Source organism: Asterias rubens, chromosome 13 (genome assembly GCF_902459465.1).
Source record: "Asterias rubens chromosome 13, eAstRub1.3, whole genome shotgun sequence".
NCBI classification, from domain to species: Eukaryota; Metazoa; Echinodermata; class Asteroidea; order Forcipulatida; family Asteriidae; genus Asterias; species Asterias rubens.
Window position 1 is genome coordinate 6,413,238 of NC_047074.1, and position 18,562 is coordinate 6,431,799.

General features: G+C 39.9%; 2 protein-coding genes across 3 annotated transcripts in view; one reads left to right on the top strand and one right to left on the bottom strand.

Moving 5' to 3' along the window:
* LOC117298280 (integrator complex subunit 4-like) overlaps positions 1-1,526 on the top strand; it is a 38,500-nt gene extending 36,974 nt beyond the window's left edge. The window contains exon 19 of the mRNA XM_033781429.1: positions 204-1,526. Within this exon, the coding sequence (XP_033637320.1) occupies positions 204-364 (161 nt within the window). The 3' untranslated portion in view covers positions 365-1,526. The remainder of the gene's footprint in view (positions 1-203) is intronic.
* Positions 1,527-3,472: 1,946 nt separating this feature from the next.
* On the bottom strand, positions 3,473-14,916 carry LOC117298784 (cilia- and flagella-associated protein 300-like). 2 transcript variants are annotated; one of them, XM_033782114.1, is made up of 7 exons: positions 14,774-14,916; positions 12,999-13,080; positions 10,944-11,016; positions 8,737-8,903; positions 5,912-6,084; positions 5,108-5,174; positions 3,473-4,967 (listed from the first exon to the last, which is right to left on the bottom strand). In XM_033782114.1, exons 1-7 carry the CDS (start codon positions 14,881-14,883, stop codon positions 4,836-4,838), a joined length of 804 nt encoding a protein of 267 aa, XP_033638005.1. In that variant the 5' UTR covers positions 14,884-14,916; the 3' UTR covers positions 3,473-4,835. The 2 variants fall into 2 exon arrangements, with proteins under 2 accessions (XP_033638005.1, XP_033638006.1); XM_033782115.1 differs by having other exon boundaries at positions 14,770-14,856.
* Positions 14,917-18,562: the final 3,646 nt, after the last annotated feature.

Below are 18,562 nucleotides of genomic sequence, written 5' to 3' on the forward strand. Positions count from 1 at the left end.
GTAAAAAACCATAATTTGTCACGTACCCATCAGGGTCAACGCCAGACTGCAGTTTGATTTTCAAGGATGGTTGAAGAACTGTTGTTCAATGTTATTTAGTTGCGAGTACATTCTTATAATGGTTTTTGTAGTCACTTGCTTTATTTTAGTAATAAGTACATTCTAATGGTAATCATTGTATTTGCTTGTTTTGTGCTTTGCAGATCCTTGCCATATTCAGCTGTCTATTGTTATGACGTATGACCCTAATAAGATGAGAGACATTTCCTTGACATCAGTAGGAGGGAAAGCTGGAGACCAGAAAACAATAGACCTTTGTACACCTGTGAAGGTGTTTGTCATGCCCAAACCACTCAAGAGATGATCAATAGAGGGCAGTCTCCTCAAGAGGCAACGCTCATTGTACATAGCTGTAATTTGGCCCCGCCCTGTAAATTTATTCTTACATTTGAGACGTTTCTAATTTCACCTCAGGGGTACTGCATTACTTGATGAAAAGATCAATCTGTCATACTTGATGAAAAGATCAATCTGTCATACTTGTGAAATATGTACTCAGTAATGTTTAATGACCTATTAAGCCAAAATGGGAGCATGATAAGGAGTGAAAGGACAAACAGATTCTTATTTTTTTCAGCATTTCGTTGTGGATTAATTCACAAATAATTATGGTAAAAATTACTTTTTGACTGCACTGATCCAAAATGTATCCAATAATGGAATTATTGTGACTTCAAATAGGTGAACACCAAAGTTCCAAATGGAACCAAAACTTTCTGCTCTGCCCTTGAAGCAGCAAGTCGTATCCAGAGCATCACTTAAACTTGAGGTACTTCCCAAAAAGGAAATGGCAAATCATGATCTTTGCTGAATTTTATGTTTTCAATCAATAAGGAAATCGAGTCATACGACTACAAATACATTTTAATTGTGTACACAATTTTTAATACCCTTATCCAGTGCTTTTCTGAAAGATGTGCACAAGTTGGGAGCTCCAATTTGTACAGCCGCTTTGTTGCGGTGTACAAATATCAAACTTACATTTACACGGTAAACAAACACATTATAAACAAGATTAAAAAGCATTTCTGTTAAAAACAAATTCCCTCAAGTAGCTGTTTAAGTTTGATATGAAAATTAGTCCTCCAGGACTGATGGAGTGTAGACATTGTGCACTATGTTGTAGATCTGTTATCATTGGTCATTGGCAGAAGTAACAAATTAAAACATGCTGGGATTTGTCAGAAAACTAAATACATCATATATACATCAGGGTTAATAATGATTCAGTTTTGTCCCTACACAGCTGTTTGACAAACCCCTGTGTAGAAAACATGCACTTGGTGATCTCCAATTACTGCAGAAAACAATTACATACGAACTACATGTACCTTCCTTTCGAGCCATATAGTACGCAGTTTTGAGCTTATAGTGTTTGAATCCATGTTTATAAAGACAATGGACACTATTGGTAATTGTCAGACCAGTCTTCTCACTTGGTGTATCTCAACATGCATAAAATAACAAACCTGTAAAGTTTTGTACTCAATTGGTCGTCCAAGTTGAGAGATAATAATGAAAGAAAAAACACCCTTGTCGCCCGTAGTTGTGATTTTAGATTCTTGATTTCGATACCTCAAATGCTAAATCTGAAGTCTCAAAATCAACATTTCTTTCTCAAAAACTACATTATTTCAGAGGGAGCCGTTTTTCACAATGTTTTATACTATCAACAGCTCCCCATTACCAGTTGTCAAGTAGATTTTTATGATAACAATTGTTTTGAGTAATTACCAATAATGTCCACTGCCTTTAAATCCTATAATCCTAATCACTATTGAGATACACTTGTGGTCAAGTTGGTAAATGTTTGTCACAGTGCATTCTCTCCCGTTATTATACTGACTGCTCCTGACTAATCAGTAGTCTCAGCAAAGTATATACACAGTACATGTAGATGCAATCACCATGACAAACATTAAAGGAACACATTGCCTTGGATTGGGCAAGTTGGTCCATGAAGTGCGTTTGAAATCGTTTGTTATAAAATGCATATGGTAAGAAAGATGTTTTAAAGGTAGAATGTAACAATCCACACAACTACGCCTCGAAATTGCGTGGTTTTTCTTTTATTTTGAAAACTAACATGGTCGGCCATTTTGTGGAGTCAAAAACTTGACTCCACAAAATGGCGTGTCCTGTTAGTTCACACTGATAAGGAAAACCATGCAATTTTGAGGTATTTTTTTATGGATAATTATATGCTACTAGTAAAACATCTTTCCAGCCATATGCATTTTATAACAAACGCTTTTCGAACGCTTCTCATAGACCAATTTGCCCGATCCAAGGCCACGTGCCCCTTTAAATGACAATTTCCTACGAGAAAGACTCTGCTAGGGTCAACGTGTTGGGCAACAAATTATATGTGCATTAATATCTTAGGTCCTTTGGGTTGGTAAGCAGTTTGCAATCAGCTAATTCTATTCATGTAAACATTGTATAACAAAAATTGCCTTTTGGATGTTGTGTCTTGTATTTATTTGTGACACAGTACACTTGAGTTCTTTCACCCAATTTGAGCCCCGAGTCGAGTGAACTTGGCGCTCATTGGGTAAAAGAATCCACAATACTGCATCTAGCTCACACTCTTTATTTGACCAGAACATGTTACAAGACCAGCCATCAATTTGACAAACCGGTACAATTGATCTTAAGTCCAAATCAATGGTACAATTGTAGTTGCTGAAGTGTGATGTAATAATACAAATCACTATGGTGATAATGACAACTCATTTTACCCTGCATCTCAGTGCTTTGTACTCAGTGTCACAATAAATCTTGTTTTATTCGATCTTATCGATATTACTTTCCTACTCAACAGAATAGAAAGACATTTATTGGACTTGAAGTAATTTGAACATCTTTTAATTTAAAGACAAGGTGAGGTACTAATATTAAAAAAAACCAAGACTGTTGGACTTATCAGGTCCTAAGTTTAGCGTCGTGATCCTGGGCCTTGGCACTGCTTTATGATCCTAGCACACATGCTACATGTATGTACAATGTACCTTATACTCATGTGGGCACAGTTGATAGACAGTCATGGTCATGAATGTATTAAATGTTATCATGCTTACTTTGATAAATCTTAGTTTTGAATTGTGTATTTCCATAACCTGTTGTATGTCACAATATTTGGGTTATTTAAGTCAAGGTGAAGCCATCTTGAATTTCTCCCATTTATACCAATGTTACCAACGAGGCTGGAAGAACGAAAGAGTCTGGTTCCTAATTGCAAAATGATTATAAGCATGATTATTGTTATTCGATACGAGGAATATGACCAAGTTGGAGGCAGAATGATAAAGGTCTATTGTTAAATGTGTGTTTCCAGAGGGGGAACCATAAACAAGATTTACCGTTCTTTCACTACAATATGACATAGTTGCTTTATTTGTTCACACAAATCAACAATGATCAAAGACAAAGCAGTCACTTTATTGTCTCATTTCAAACACTCATCAAATTTAATGAATTGAAAATCATATTGTGGCGGCCGCAGTCGAAAGATAACGAGAGGCAAAACAGGCAAATAAAGGAAAGCTATCACAAGATGGAATGTCTTGAACTAAAGAGAAACAACCAACAAATGGTAGACTCCCAGAAAAGTAAATACATATATATTTTTGTATCGAACAAATGTAGGAGCTAGAATATCCATACAAATCTTAAATTCAGGAGAGTCTGAATTTATTATATAAATTGCTTTTCCAGACCCCCAAGGTAAGAGGGGTGTGTGATCCAGCCCCCATCTGGGGTATGAGAGGTGTTTGATACAACCCCCATCAAGGAGCCACCAAAGGTTGATGATCCAGCCCCCATCTGGGGTAGGAGGGGTGTGTGATTCAGCCCCCTTCAAAGAGCCACCAAGGTTGATGATCCAGCCCCCATCTAGGGTAGGAGGGGTGTGTGATTCAGCCCCCTTCAAAGGGCCACCAAGGTTGATGATCCAGCCCCCATCTAGGGTAAGAGAGGTGTTTGATTCAGCCCCCTTCAAAGAGCCACCAAGGTTGATGATCCAGCCCCCATCTAGGGTAGGAGGGGTGTGTGATTCAGCCCCCTTCAAAGAGCCACCAAGGTTGATGATCCAGCCCCCATCTAGGGTAGGAGGGGTGTGTGATTCAGCCCCCTTCAAAGAGCCACCAAGGTTGATGATCCAGCCCCCATCTAGGGTAGGAGGGGTGTGTGATTCAGCCTCCTTCAAAGAGCCACCAAGGTTGATGATCCAGCCCCCATCTAGGGTAGGAGGGGTGTGTGATTCAGCCCCCTTCAAAGAGCCACCAAGGTTGATGATCCAGCCCCCATCTAGGGTAGGAGGGGTGTGTGATTCAGCCCCCTTCAAAGAGCGACCAAAGGTTGGTGATCCAGCCCCCACCATGGGTAGGAGGGGTGTGTGATTCAGCCCCCATCAAGGAACCACCAAGGTTGATGATCCAGCCCCCATCTAGGGTGGGGGGGGGGGTGTGATTCAGCCCCCATCAAAGAGCCACCAAAGCTTGGTGATCCAGCCCCCATCTAGGGTGGGGGGGTGTGATTCAGCCCCCCATCTAGGGTAGGAGGGGTGTTTGATACAGCCTCCCCCCCCCCACAAAAAAAAATCTAGGGTAGGGTTCAAAATTGAGCTGTTTCTCTTGTGTACCGCAGCTTCAAGTCAAGTTGGGTATGGCTAAAAAGTGCTATATACATGTATTCAAAATCACATAGTCCTTCTTTATTACTCCAACTTCATGGTAAGAATACAAAACATAACATTGTGTAAATGCTGCACAGGTTCAAGTGAAGACGCCACCTCCAAATTGATGATATAAAACAGCAACATGCCGTTTGATTGGATCTACAATGAGATAGGCAAAGTTCTGCTCATGTTCCTTATCACATGGGTAATATTGGTAGCCATCTTTGTCCTGAAATCAACAAAATAAACAATTAACCAATAAACTGATACAGAACATAATATTATGCAATTAGGATTCAGTTTAAAACTAAACAGTACATTTTCTCAAAACCAACAAATTTTACTCATCCAAAACTAAGTCATTCTCACCCAGGCCTGCAGTCTGTACACCAGGGATGTAACACTCAGCTCTTGTGTTTTGCTATCTTTCTGCACACTAAAGAAACAATGGCATAATAAAATTAGCATGTATGAGCAAATGAAAAGGCATGTATAAGCAAATAAATGTACCGATTTGAGGGTTTTGTCTTATATGATTTCATCAAGAACCTGAACTGTATTAATCAATGACTTCAAGGCACTCCACACCTCTGGTAATTGTCAAAGACCAGTCTTCTAACTGGGTGTATCTCAACATATGCCCCAAATAACAATCCTGTGAAAATTTGAACTCAATTGGTCGTCGAAGTTGCAAGATAATAATGAAAGAAAAAAAAAACCTCGTCACACAAAATTTTGTGCTTTCTTATGCTTGATTACGAGACCTCAAATTCTAAATCTGAGGTCTTGAAATCAAATTCGTGGAAAACTACTTTCTCGAAAACTACGTTTCTTCAGAGGGAGCCGTTTCTCACAATGTTTTATACTATCAACAGCTATCCATTGCTTGTACCCAAGTAAGATTTTATGCTAACAATTATTTTGAGTATTTACCAATAGTGTCCAGTAGGTTCGTGGTTTCCTGTCTCACTAATATACCAGGACAAGATTGTTATTGGATTCAACTATTACTTTCTTCTTGTAATGTACTTAGCTTGTCTCATTCACTACATCTGCTGAAGTAGTTGTTGCTACGAAAGCTCTTTCAGTTTTTGGTGTAATTAGTTAGTATCTTAGTGCTACAAGTACCTTCCTTGTTTTATAATTCAATTTATGTCATCTAATGATAATTACCTTATGAGCTCTTTATACAATGACTTGACAGTGTCTAGATATGGCTTGATATCATCTTCATATTGACACACAGCTCCCCCAAGACAAAGGTGCTTCAACAAAATGAAAACAAACTCGCTCCTGTCATCTTCACTAAAAATATCATACAAGTCGGAATCTTCCACCAGTAACACCTGTACAAAACAAAAACAAAACAAAAAGAGGAACATTTTAGGGTGTCGTGGCCGAACATTTTAGGGTGTCGTGGCTGAGCAGATAAGAGCGCCCAACTCAAGCTCTGGTGCAGCAGAGTGTGGGTTCGAATCCTGGTCGTGACACTTGTGTCCCTGAGCAAGACACTTAACTATACGCCTCTCTTAATATTTATGCATGAGGTACATCACAATGCTAACCTAAAACGAGGCAATGGGCACAGCCACTGCAAGTGATGGGGGGCTTGTGCCCGTAGCCTCAATTTGGGTAAGAATTATGACGTCATGCATAAATATTAAGAGAGGTGTATATTTGCTTCTCACCACCCAGGGGTAAATAGGTACCTGTGAGGGCAGAGATGGTTCTTGTGATTGATTTAGCCTATTAATGTTGCAAAGGCTGCATACCCTTAAAATATTACTTGCTGTGGTGTTGTAGTTTTTGAGAAATTAGTGAAAAAAATGTCAACGTATATATCCTCCTCCTCCCGTATATATACCAGGGAGCTGAGATGGTTTAAGGAGTGAATTAAGGCCCAGTGATAAGGGGTAATAATGTGAAGCGCTTTGGAACACCCTTGAGGTGTGAAAAGCGCTATATAAAAACTGGTTATTAGCTGTTCCGACCTACCGTCGGAACAGGTATTGTTTTTGTCGAGATTTTTATTATTTTTATTATTATTATTATTATTATTATTATTATTCTTTGTTTCTGCCTAAAACCCCATAGCATTTGTACACGTGTTTTCTTTAAGCCCAGTCTCCTAAACCATAAGGTCAAGAGAATTAAATCATACATCAAATTGAAGCTTAGAACATAACTATCATGAGTTGTGACCTCTTGAGAAGAGTCTACGCATTTGAACATAACTGGATGCAGTCACTTCCATTTTATTGTTAAACATTCTCTATGGTAAATGACATACAGTATGTACCTATCATGAGTTGTGACTTCTTGAGAGGAAGTCTACTCATTCTGTTTTCCTACCATCGTTCAGGACCCATAACAATCTAACCGAGTTCCGGACACATATACTTTGCATGCGACAAAGTACGAAGGTTTAGGGATTTCGTTCAAATGAACGTGCATAATTAAATAGGTTTTTTTGACGACGACGACACACCATCATGTCCACAGATTTACACTAAACTTAAACAGTTTGAAGATAATGATAGTTGAAAGCTTCCCTTAAAATATTACTTGCTGTGGTGTTGTAGTTTTTGAGAAATTAGTGAAAAAAATGTCAACGTATATATCCTCCTCCTCCCGTATATATACCAGTTTTCACGGTATTATGCCTTTTTCTTTGAATTGGGAAAAAAATAATGACACCATAATATGGCATCATTATTTTATATCAACCGATGCCCTTATTATTTTCATTTGTTAATATGAAGTATTCAAACATGTATTAAAACTTGATGGACATTGAAATGTTCTCACCACACACCGATCTTCGATGACTTCAACTGGCCCCTTTTGTTTTGAGTTTTTCTTGTTTTCACGGCAAACGAGAAAGTATGGTGTCCCGGTGAAGCCATACATGGAAGAAACATCTGCAGTGACTACAAGTGTTCTTTGAGACTCTGTGTATGACTCTGTAGCCAGCAGTTGTCTTTATGTAACCTAAGCTTAATTCCTAATGAAATTTTGTTTTAAATTCTTAATTCATTAACCACGTGACCCTCATTTGGATATTTAATTGGGAAATCTTTGAAACACCATATCTCAAGAAGTACAGGGCCAATTTTTAACTTGTTTGTAGTTTAAGACTCCTTGGGGATAGGAGAAAAAAAATTTGGAAAAACTGTGACCTCCATTTGACCTCTACTTCCGGGTCAACCGGAAGTGGGACCATATCTCCAGAACTACTCAACCGATTTTCACATTTTTCAGTTACAAACTCCTAAGACATTAATATTGACTGTGAAAACTCGTGACCCCATGTTGGCCTCTACTTCCGGGTGAACCGGAAGTGGGACCATATCTCCAGAACTACTCAACCGATGTTCTAATTGTTTTCAGTTACAAACTCCTAAGACATTAATATTGACTGTGAAAACCCGTGACCCCATGTTGACCTCTACTTCCGGGTCAACCGGAAGTGGGACCATATCTCAAGAACTACTCAACCAATTTTCACATTTTTTTTGCAGTTACAAACTCCTAAGACATTAATATTGACTGTGAAAACCCGTGACCCCATGTTGACCTCTACTTCCGGGTCAACCGGAAGTGGGACCATATCTCAAGAACTACTCAACCAATTTTCACATTTTTTTTGCAGTTACAAACTCCTAAGACATTAATATTGACTGTGAAAAACCGTGACCTCGTGTTGACCCCTACTTCCGGGTCAACCGGAAGTGGGACCATATCTCAAGAACTACTAAACATTTTTCAAAACTTTTTTCAGAGTATAACTCCTTGGTCATTGAAGCACATAATCAAAGCAAAACAACACGGAACAGCTTTGTGTTTGTTCACAAACACCTAATGTCTAGTTTTATTATTATTTTAAACATACATCTATTATGTATGTGAACAGTTTATAAATTAAAAAGGTGTCTTTAAATATTTGACCTGATGGCAGGCTGATAATCAATGTCAGCAGTCTGACAATTTTCACCTACCTTTCTTAATTCATCTGAAATCTGGAAGTCTTCATAAAACTCATCTAGACATTTGACAATGCTACCATTCTCTCTAACAATGCCTTCATTGAAGAGTCTATCAAAGAATGTCATTGATGTAATACTGCACTGTACTGGTTTAACCTCTATCTTGGCAGCTTCAAAACCTGATCACCAAACAATCAAAAGGAAAACACTACTTCATTTAATTAGTTACACAAAAAGAAACATTTGCTCAAACTCTGTGCTCAAATTCACACACAATTAACATGAAAGCTAAAGTCACCTGGAAATAGATTTTTTTTTTTTCAAACATAAGAGTATATGTTTATGAACAATAAAACAATTTGTTCAGAAATATTTTGTCACGACCTATTTTAAAAAATTAGATAAAATTGTTAAGGGGGTGACTCCGCGGCCTACCCCTTTTGTGACGTCAATTGAGGCAGACTTTGCCTTGATTGTACATCGACCCCCCTCGAATTTGCCTGCAATGCGTAGAGTAAACACACGTGCAAAGTACATGTAAGTGGGTTTGTACGTTTCGAAAAAACTTTTTTTTTCTTTCATTTTTCCGGCAATGCCGACCAGGTGTATTGCTGTTGGATGCAGCGAAACAAAAGATGGGGTCAGTTAACATAGTCAGACCATGGAGGAAGGAAGAGAAGGAGCTCGAACAAAGGGACTTCAAAAGCCTGGTACCGAGGTCATTTAACGACACCTCGTAATCACCCACATACCTTATAGAAACAATGGGCGACCTGGTGTCTGTGAGTTTGCGTGTGCGCCCTTGGTTCTTCACTCACATACAGTGTCGTATGTCGTATGGATATAATAAAGATAAATCAACTTTTTTGAGACCTGATAAAATTTGTGTATACTTTCGCCGACCAAATCTAAAAACACAATTGAATACCAACCACCCTCGTGTGCTTCCATGTAAACACCACAAACAGTAAATGAAAACGTGTATATTCACAATTCTTGTCTCCAATGATTCAACTTTACACCAAGGCAAAGTACAAAGAGATCTAATCGCGCTCACTAATCGGCCGTCCAGCTGGAGGTCTCCTATCTTTTTCCACTGGTCAAACAGGGGCATTGTCAGGGTATTCTTTTGTTACTCTGCGGTTTTGCGGGTCGTTCGAACTCCTTCTCTTCCTTCCTACATGGTCAGACTCACATGAGCAATAGTGGTCCGGTCCGACGTCTTTTTCAGCGCTGCATGCAGCGAACACTTTGAGCCATCATGCTTTGAATCCGGAACACACCACACACTTGGTATGAAGAAAATAGTTATTCTAAAAAATGACGCCATCACAACAATTTTTCCAGCTAGTGGGAACTCGATGAAGGTACCTGAAAGACGCTACAAACCTAGAGGAGCATATATGCCAATCGTGAAAAAATTCGGGTAAGTTTGAACTTTGAGGGCAGGTTTTTAGCGTGCGCCTAGTGTCACGATTTTTGGTTGGCACTGCATGCGATTCACCGGGCAGGGTAGTCACGGTGGACCATCCGCACAGCAGCCGTAGTGCGTGCAGTCTGCTCCGTGGATCGTAGTTCTGTACGATGACATCATACCGATCAGGTACCAGACGTAGTGTACGGGCCAAACTACTTTTTCTCTTCAAATAGCGCGCCTCGATTGACGTCACAAACAGCGCCCTCTCGGGTCGGGGCAAACTCTTAAATTTTTAATAAAATACAAACTAATTTTTTAGAACCTTAGTTAACTGTTTATTCAAATTCTACTCTTCAAAACAAATATCTTACTGACAAAAGCTTTATTTTGAAAAAAAACCACTTCCAGGTGACTTAAGCTTTGTTATCTTGCAATCATTCTGAAGCTTGTTTAAAGATCTATACCATTATCCAAAACAAGCAATGTACATTGACAATACTTTCATTACTGTAATGTATATTGGCCTAACCAGAGGTGCGTTTTGGCAGTCGTAACCAATAACTGTTTCGGTCATTGGCCAGTGCTTAACCAATGGGCAACTCAACCGAAACAGTTATTGGTTACAACTGCCAAACGCACCCAAAACATTCTTTAGCACCGGAGAAGACCTTTGTTTTGGTAACCAAGGCGACACCAAAATACAAGTCACGTCTCCTGGCATGCGTCCAGGGTTTAAAGCAGATTTCCGTTAAAAACAGAGAAATTACATCCCTGGGAGCTAGGCATATTGTGTAATACTTACCTACAGGACACCATGTATTGCTTTCTGATAATACACTCAGTGATGAAATCACAGTTGGACACTGTAAGAAAAGCTGCAATGCGAATAGATCATTGTTATTATTATTATGACAACAACTTATGGTTTGCTCAGTCAAAACATTAATAGGTTTAATCACAAAGGAAAAATCACTTCCCACAAAAACAAATTAGCGAGAGGGGAGCATTTTGGAAAAAAAAAAAATTAGGATTACAGATTTTTTTTTATTCTCTTCATTGACATGCGAAATACATTTAATTTCCACAACACTATACGGCTACTAAGATTGCAATACACTTTAGGCAATGATCAGCTACTAAGATGGCAGGCAACATTTAGTCAATGATCAGCTACTAAGATTGCAGGTAAACTTTAGTCAATGATCAGCTACTAAGATTGCAGGTAACATTTAGTCAATGATCAGCTACTAAGATTGCAGGTAAACTTTAGGCAATGATCAGCTACTAAGATGGCAGGTAACATTTAGTCAATGATCAGCTACTAAGATTGCAGGTAAACTTTAGTCAATGATCAGCTACTAAGATTGCAGGTAAACTGTAGTTAATGATCAGCAACTAAGATTGCAGGTAAACTTTAGTCAATGATCAGCAACTAAGATTGCAGGTAAACTTTAGGCAATGATCAGCAACTAAGATTGCAGGTAAACTTTTGTCAATGATCAGCAACTAAGATTGCAGGTAAACTTTAGTCGATGATCAGCAACTAAGATTGCAGGTAAACTTTCTGCAACAATCAGCAACTAAGATTGCAGGTAAACTTTAGTCAATGATCAGCAAATAAGATTGCAGGTAAACTTTAGTCAATGATCAGCTACTAAGATTGCAGGTAAACTTTAGTCAATGATCAGCTACTTAGATTGCAGGTAAACTTCAGGCAATGATAAGCTACTAAGATTGCAGGTAAACTTTAGTCAATGATCAGCTACTAAGATTGCAGGTAAACTTTAGTCAATGATCAGCTACTAAGATTGCAGGTAAACTTTAGTCAATGATCAGCTACTAAGATTTCAGGTAAACTTTTGTCAATGATCAGCTACTAAGATTGCAGGTAAACTTTTGTCAATGATCAGCTACTAAGATTGCAGGTAAACTCTAGTCAATGATCAGCTACTAAGATTGCAGGTAAACTTTAGTCAATGATCAGCTACTAAGATTGCAGGTAAACTTTAGTCAATGATCAGCTACTAAGATTGCAGGTAAACTTTAGGCAATGATCAGCTACTAAGATTGCAAAGTAAACTTTTGTCAATGAACAGCTACTAATATTGCAGGTAAACTTTCGGCAATGATCAGCTACTAAGATTGCAAAGTAAACTTTTGTCAATGATCAGCTACTAAGATTGCAAAGTAAACTTTTGTCAATGATCAGCAACTAAGATTGCAGGTAAACTTACAGGCAATGATCAGCTACTAAGATTGCAGGTAAACTTTAAGCAATGATCAGCTACTACTAAGATTGCAGGTAAACTTAAGGCAATGATCAGCTACTAAGATTGCAGGTAAACTTTAGTCAATGATCAGCTACTAAGATTGCAGGTAAACTTACAGGCAATGATCAGCTACTAAGATTGCAGGTAAACTTACAGGCAATGATCAGCTACTAAGATTGCAGGTAAACTTTAAGCAATGATCAGCTACTACTAAGATTGCAGGTAAACTTTAAGCAATGATCAGCTACTACTAAGATTGCAGGTAAACTTTAGGCAATGAACAGCTACTAAGATTGCAGGTAAACTTTCTGCAACAATCAGCTACTTATATTGCAGGTAAACTTTCGCCAATGATCAGCTAATAAGATTGCAGGTAAACTTTTGTCAATGAACAGCTACTAAGATTGCAGGTAAACTTTCAGCAATGATCAGCTACTACTAAGATTGAAGGTAAACTTTTGTCATTTATTAGCTACTAGGATTGCAGGTAAACTTTAGCCAATTAAGCTACTAAGATTTCAGGTAAACTTAAGTCAATTATCAGCTAATAAGATTGCAGGTAAACTTTCTGAGCTTGCAATACTCACCAGAGCAAAATCATCTTTCTGGTAAGACTGAAAAAGGGAATCATAGCTGAAATACTGTACAGTAATCCTGCCTTTCATTGACCTGCATAGTGAACACAACAAGGCATAGAATTATAACACACTCAAGGGAAATGCAAAGTTGAACAAATGCAACAGGTCAATAAAAATGGTGATGAGTTGTTGTACATGGGGCTCTTATCTAGCCCTATAATATTATATATAGTCAGTCTCACTTTGTTCGTTCAGGGGTGCTTAATAGTCAAAGGCCATTCAACCTATTGTCATTTAGCCAGGGATCACACACAATTTTACAAAACAGTAGAAAAGTGGAAAGTGCTGCAAAGGGATCACCTTTCGGCAGAATTCGGCGGTAAGCAGAGCCATGAAATTGGGCCCAGTACCATGAGTACATTGCATTATCACTTGGTGTAAGTTACACTGTAATGTAACCGAATAACATTTACAGAACAACTTACTGAATTAGAAATGTAATGGCAATTAATGGGGAATGCAAAAATAATAACATAAGAATTATCATATCAGGTCTTTTTGAAAACCTTCCGTATCCTGCCACCACTTTTTCACCCAATTTTACATTATGATTATGATAAAAAGGAATGAGTAAATTAGGTACGCATGCAAAAGTGAGGACAGGATGTAGGATACAGAAGGTAGTTTTATAAATACTACTATCCTAGAACTACATATATGACTATGAGGTTCAATCCGCTATCGCCTCGCCGCAACTTCCTACTCGTAGTTTTTTAAGATTACATACAGCTAGGGGCTAGATAATGTGTAGTAGTAGGCTAGCCCACCTTGTTGAGCTGTTAAAGCCATTCCACTTTCGGTAAACAGTATTGTCCAAGTCCCACACTTCGTGTATCACAACTTGTATATAAAATAACAAACCTGTGAAAATTTAGGCTCAATCGGTCATCGGGAGAAAATAACGGGATAACCCACTCTTGTTTCCACACGTTTCGAAGGTCATGACATGTGTTTAAAATAAATCCGTAATTCTCGCTATCGAGAATTGATATTGTTTTAATGTTTTCTCAAAAAGTAAAGCATTTCATGGAGTAATATTTCAAGAGAAGTCTTTCTACACCATTACCTTCTGTAAACCCTGTAAACTATTTGTAAATCTGTGAACCTTTTTTTTTTCTGTACCGAAAGTGTATAATATGGCTTTAATGGCTCCGCTTTTAACATCGGTCTCATCACTGTCGCCATTAACAGTGATGAGACCGATGTTAAAAGCTCAACAAGGTGGGCTAGTAGTAGGCCAGCACTCGGAATAAGGTTTATCGCGATTCAGAAACGCAATGCATTGTGGGAAGGAATATGGGGCGGTTTCTATGCAGTTTCTACGACTTGCGCACGCAACGCCTATACCTTTGTGTGGGTTCAACAGCGCCCTCTCTTGATATTTTGCTATTCGCGATAAACCTTATGTATGGATCCATCAGGCATCAATCATCATACATAGACCTTAAGCATTGCCATTGACGTCATCCAGCCGCCATCTTTGAGGTCAAATGGTGACGAAACAATCGAAACGCACATAGATTGGCCAATGAACAACCTCCTTTTAACCTCAAGGCGAGGGCGCCGCACTGAAATGACGTCATGTGCATAATTATAAGGAAAATCTATTGATGGATTGGATAGTGCCCGTTTCCAAGTTACAAGTAATTTCTATTTTCTACAATCATGACAATTGAGTAACTCCATGCATGTACCAATTGTGCCCTCGGGCATCACGTACCTACCATTTCATTAACAATTCCTGAACATCTTTCGAATTCAAAGTTTTACAAGTTTTTTCTTCAAATGGAAAAAATGTAAACTTGACGTCCACTGAGTCTGTAGTCCCCGACATGTTTGTTGGTTTAAAAAAAAACAAGCACACACAACCGCGCTCCGGAAGAACATATTATAACTATAGAGGGCGGGCTTCAAACCGGGTTCCCTAGGCCCTTTTCGAAACGACTGGATTCGGAGCTTTGGATTCGGCTCAGGCTAGCATGGCCCGCGGTTAGTGTTACAATTTCGCGAGAGAACGGAGCCTCAAGCCGAATCCAAAGCTGAAGTTGTGGTTTCGAAAAGGCCAATAGACTGCGCCCCCTATCCACGAGCCTTGAAGTGTGACGTCAGATGTTCAGGCTACAACTGCATTATGTGTGGCTCTAAAAAAGAAAAGAGTAACACTGCTGGTGACCACTGCACGACCGTGAAACGAAGAACTGATTTCAGGGGAGCGAGGGTGGTCGTGGTTAGTGGGTGGGTAGAGAGGATGGTATGATAACTGAAAGGACGAAGAGCTAGTCTTATCGATATTCTTAGTATTTCTCGAGAAACATTGTCCCAAAAGAATTCATTACAATTCGAATCTTCTCATTGTATTATCGATTAGTTGCTTACCCTGAAGAAAGTCCCTTTTATGCATCTGATCCACCCTAATATTCAATAAGACATTAAAAGTTTTGAAGAGCCCACTTTTATAACGCTCTTTCAACCTCGTTTTGAAGCTAGAGTGACGGAAACTGACGGTGACCTCTCTCTCGGGAGAGAAGATGACAACAAGGCACTTGCAGGAATATAAGGGACTGGAGGGAATTTTCTCCTTCATTGTCTTAATATTTACAATATTACAAGTTATATGTATTTTAGGAATTTTATTTCGCCAATTCCGGGGAGACCGTCCTTACTCCGCAGTCTGAGTCTACATGGGAGCTAAGTGTTAACAGTTTTGAAAAGCCCTTTATATAATGTACGCTCTTTGGACATCGTTTTTTAATAGTATGATGTAGACGGCAAAAAATATACAAAGACGTCTATGGATGGAAGATGACAAAGGCACCTGCAGGAAAACGTTTAACAAAGAAGGGGGGCGTTACGTTCAGAGCGGACAGAGCGCCCGGCGGGACGTTCGTTCATTACAAAAATGGTGTACAGTTTTTGCCGTGCATAGATCGGAACGTTGTGACCGCGCAACACCAATGGTCTTGGAACCAAAACTACGGTGTTCCTGGCTGCGCATGGCTTCTAAATGCGCCGTTGTATACTTACACATTATAGGTGCTGTATATTTGGGTATCATAATTCATATCATTTAAACAAACAAATACGTATCTTTCTGAAAATGTATAGATAGCCTTGAGTACCTTGTTGGTAGATACTTGCGCTGGGCTTCGATAGTATTATCACTGGACAACCAATACTTCTATATGGCCGGCCCAGTAAACAAGCATTAGACAACCTACACGGGCGTCTTTCTTGTGCACATTAAACAAGACATAGCTCCATCACTGGAAAACCTACCAACTTGATCTTTGAGCCCATGAAACAAGACATAGCTCTATCATACGTCTTTCCTGAGCACATTAAACAAGACATGGCTCAGTCACTACACAGCCTACATAAACTGCATGTGTCAATGAAACAAGACATGTCCCAATCTGAACAACCTGACCATTGCCACATGAAATAAAGCTACATAGCTCTATCACTAACCGACACGTCTTTCCTATAGACCCATTAAACAAGACATGGTTCTACCACTGGGCAGCTATATAACGTCCTGCTGGGCCAATGAAACAAGACATCACGTGGAAAACCTATGAACTTCTGCATGGGTCCATGCAACGAGAAATGTTCCCATTACTGAACAGCCTACCTTGACTTTCTTGGGCCCATGCAACAAGAAATGTCCCCATCATCACTGGACAGCTTTTTATATGACTTTCTCGGACCCATGCAACACGAATGTGCCCATCATCACTGGACAGCTTTTTATATGACTTTCTTGGGCCCATGCAACAAGAAACGTCCCCATCATCACTGGACAGCCACACTTGACTTTCTCGGGCCCATGCAACACGAATGTGCCCATCATCACTGGAGAGCTTTTTATATGACTTTCTCGGACCCATGCAACAAGAAACGTCCCCATCATCACTGGACAGCCACACTTGACTTTCTCGGACCCATGCAACAAGAAATGGGCCCATCATCACTGGACAGCTTTTTATATGACTTTCCTGGGCCCATGCAACACGAATGTGCCCATCACTGGACAGTCTATACATACTTGACTTTCCTCGGGTGGATTTCACAAAGAGTTAAGACTAGTCTCATCTCGAGTTAGGACGAGTTACTCGTCCTAACTTAGGACTAGCCATACCATGGGCTTCGTCAATCAGGGGGGGGGGACACAGGGAGACATGTGTGTCCCCCCCCACCTTTTGGAGGGTGGGGGACACAATATCAAATGTCCCCCCCCCCCACCTTTTTGACCACCTTTATCATGAAGCCCAAGTTTTTCACTGTGTAAGACGAAACCCTGTGTCCCTATATGGGCATTAATCCTGTGGGCAAAGGATGACACAATATCCCCTCTCTAAATTGGCCCTAGATTGCATCACAGAGCGTCTAAAATGCAAATTTTTCCCGGGCCCTTAATCGGGCCCGCACCCCGAGCCGTAAAGACTTCTCACACGCATGCTCCATCGTTGACAGATTTGCACGTCCCCCTTGAAAGAGTGGAAGGGACGTGTACCCCACCCCACCCCACCCCACCCCATTTTCGAAGGGTGGGGATGGGGGACACAGTATCAATGTTTAATACCCGTGTCGTTTGACTACCTTTATCATGAAAATCGTGTTTTGCACTGAGGAACTGTAGAGCACGGGAACACAAATATTCACACAGCTCATTGTTCTGTTTCGTTTGCCATTTGGCCGCTAAATGGCCTAAAGATTGCACCACAGAGCATCTAAAAATACAAAATGTTCCCGGGCCCTTGAGCGGGCCCGAATCATGCCGTAAAGGTTTCACACTCACGTGCTCACTATTTGACAGTATTTTCCCTAAAAACTTGGTTCATAGAGCCGCACTTGAAGATGCTGTCAAACCAAAAGGTTCTTCTGCTGCTCACATTTTACAGATGTTCTGTTGCGTTCTGTATGCCTCTTATTGGCCTAAGATTGCACCACAGAACATCTAGAATGCAAAATTTTCCCGGGCCCTTTATAACGAAGCTATAATTGAGTTGCTTTTTAGGTACAATAACCATGATAGCAAGAATAGGTGCATCATATATAGCTTGAAATAGGCATCACCCCTCAGATTCACTAGATTGCACCAGAGAACATCTACGGGCTAAACAAAATCCCGGGGCCCTAAAGCGGGCCCCGGACCCCACGCCGTAAATGTTATGTCCCCCCCCCCCCCACACTTCAAGACGGATTGACGCCCCTGAGCCATACGTGTTAATATCTCCTATAAATGACTGGTCCTCAGTTAGGACTAGACCTAACTCTTTGTGAAATTGACCCCATGTAACAAGGTACATGGCTCCATCGCTATATACAAACAATGACTTTCCTGGGCCCATGAACAAGAAATGTCCCATCCTTGGAGAGCCATGATCATGGGCCCATGCAACAAGGTAGGTGGATAGACAAACTATGACGTTCCAGGGCCCATGAAACCAGCCATAGCCTCATCACTAGACATGAGCAAGTTCGAGTGGGCACAAAAAGTCGACCCGTGGTTG